The sequence below is a fragment of the Corylus avellana genome, chromosome ca2, assembly GCF_901000735.1.
Source record: "Corylus avellana chromosome ca2, CavTom2PMs-1.0".
NCBI classification, from domain to species: domain Eukaryota; kingdom Viridiplantae; phylum Streptophyta; class Magnoliopsida; order Fagales; family Betulaceae; genus Corylus; species Corylus avellana.
In genome coordinates this window covers 4,879,995-4,881,712 of record NC_081542.1, presented here as the reverse complement: position 1 = coordinate 4,881,712, position 1,718 = coordinate 4,879,995, and the positions used below count along the sequence as shown (strand labels likewise).

At 33.9% G+C, this 1,718-nt stretch overlaps 1 protein-coding gene across 1 annotated transcript; it reads right to left on the bottom strand.

The window, feature by feature from the left end:
* Nucleotides 1-523: 523 nt before the first annotated feature.
* On the bottom strand, nt 524-1,197 carry LOC132172576 (GATA transcription factor 23-like; the record flags this gene model as incomplete). Its single annotated transcript, XM_059584093.1, is given in 1 exon segment — nt 524-1,197. A coding segment is annotated over 1 exon segment (347 nt), but the record flags the coding sequence as incomplete, so codon positions are not given.
* Between the last annotated feature and the right edge of the window lie 521 nt (nt 1,198-1,718).

The window sequence follows — 1,718 nt, the reverse complement described above, 5'->3', positions numbered from 1 at the left end:
AGGATGAAAAAAAATGCATATCAACTCAATAAAATATGAGTAAAATATGAATTTAATATATAATATTAATCTTTTTTTTTTTTTTTTTTTTGACATGTCTACACAAGGAAAGAAAAATGGAGAATTCAAACTAGTAACCTCCGTTTCATGAGACGTAGTTCACAGCCAATTGAACTACTCCTTAAAGACTATATAATATTATTCTTGAAAAATACACATGTATTATTTTTTAACCATTCAAAGGATATAAAACGGTTTTAATATATTATAGACTGAATTTAAGAAACCCCCAACCTAGTTTGAATAAAAAATTTTGTCCAATCATAAAAAGTTTTGAGGTGACAAGGGCAAATTTGGTTTTCAGTGTCTAATTTTACTACTTTTAAAGCAAAAAACCATTTTTGTACATCAACAACTATTACTTGCAATTGTACAAATCTCCGACAATTTCCAACAATGAAGTCATACCTGCCAATCTCCACAACCACAAACACATCACATCAAGAATCAGCAAAATCACACATTCCAGAAAGAAAGAAAGATCATATATTACCATTACTTCAGAGTTTATTTACAATATAATCCAAATATATATTACCAAAAGGCAGGGAGGACATCATTTCTTCAACCAGCACCCTCATTTTCCCTTTTCTGTATTTGAAATGGAAATACCCACATAACATGAACAAGGGTATTTTGCTTCATTTCTTTAAATTAAAAATATTTAAAAAAAAAAAAAAGAAAAAAAAAAGGGGTAAGCCAAAAGACAACAAAAGGTATTAATATTTGTTGGTTGGTTAATGGTTAGGGTCTTGTTTATCTTTATCTGGTTTTGTTCTTTTTCTTCCTTTTAGGCAAAAACAGAGTCGCAGGACAATGCCATCAGACAAACAGCTGCTTGTTCCTCCTCCTTCAGCTTCCTCCTCCTCTGGCACCTCTGCTTCTTCGTCACCATCACTGACGGCGACCTCTGCAACAACAAATCCTTCCCCAATGCCATTAATTTCGTTTTCAAACACTCGCTGAGATCTCTGTCGCCATCACCGTCACCATCAGGTTTAGGAGTAGATGATGTGGTTGCAGCAGTAGAAGCATTACCATGTGATCTGTCCCTTTTCCTACATGACACGTGGCTAAAACCCACCATTGATACCCTCCTCTTCCTATATCTGATCCCACAAGCGTTACACAGCGACTGAAAAAATAAAACCCATTAATTTGATGGGTAGTAGTAACCGAAAAACAAACTGCACCAAGTTTTTTTTTTGAAAAACAGATCCAAAAATCAAGATCACCGCAGCAGAGCAAGGGTCGGAAAACAAATTATACAAACTAGTGATGATTGAATATAACATTAAACAAAAGAAAACCCAAAAATGATGCCAAGAAACCAGAGTACAAGACCCAAATGGCGAAAACTCGATCACAAATCTAGATCATCAGGACAAAAAAAAAAAAAAAAACACGAATGTGGCGGTGGGGAATGGATTGTAAAGCAAAGATAATTATAAACGGTGACTAAGAAAATGGCGGCCCAAACATTAACATCATGAATCCATGATAAACAGAAGAAAGAAAGAAGAAGAAAGAAGAAAGAACTATTAATCAAATATATGAACAGAGTAAAAGCCTCTGGAAGTGATTTACTTTTGGAAGAAAAAAGTACAAAAAAAAAACGAATAACCAACTGGAACTGGATAGGGATTGTTTCCTTGAAA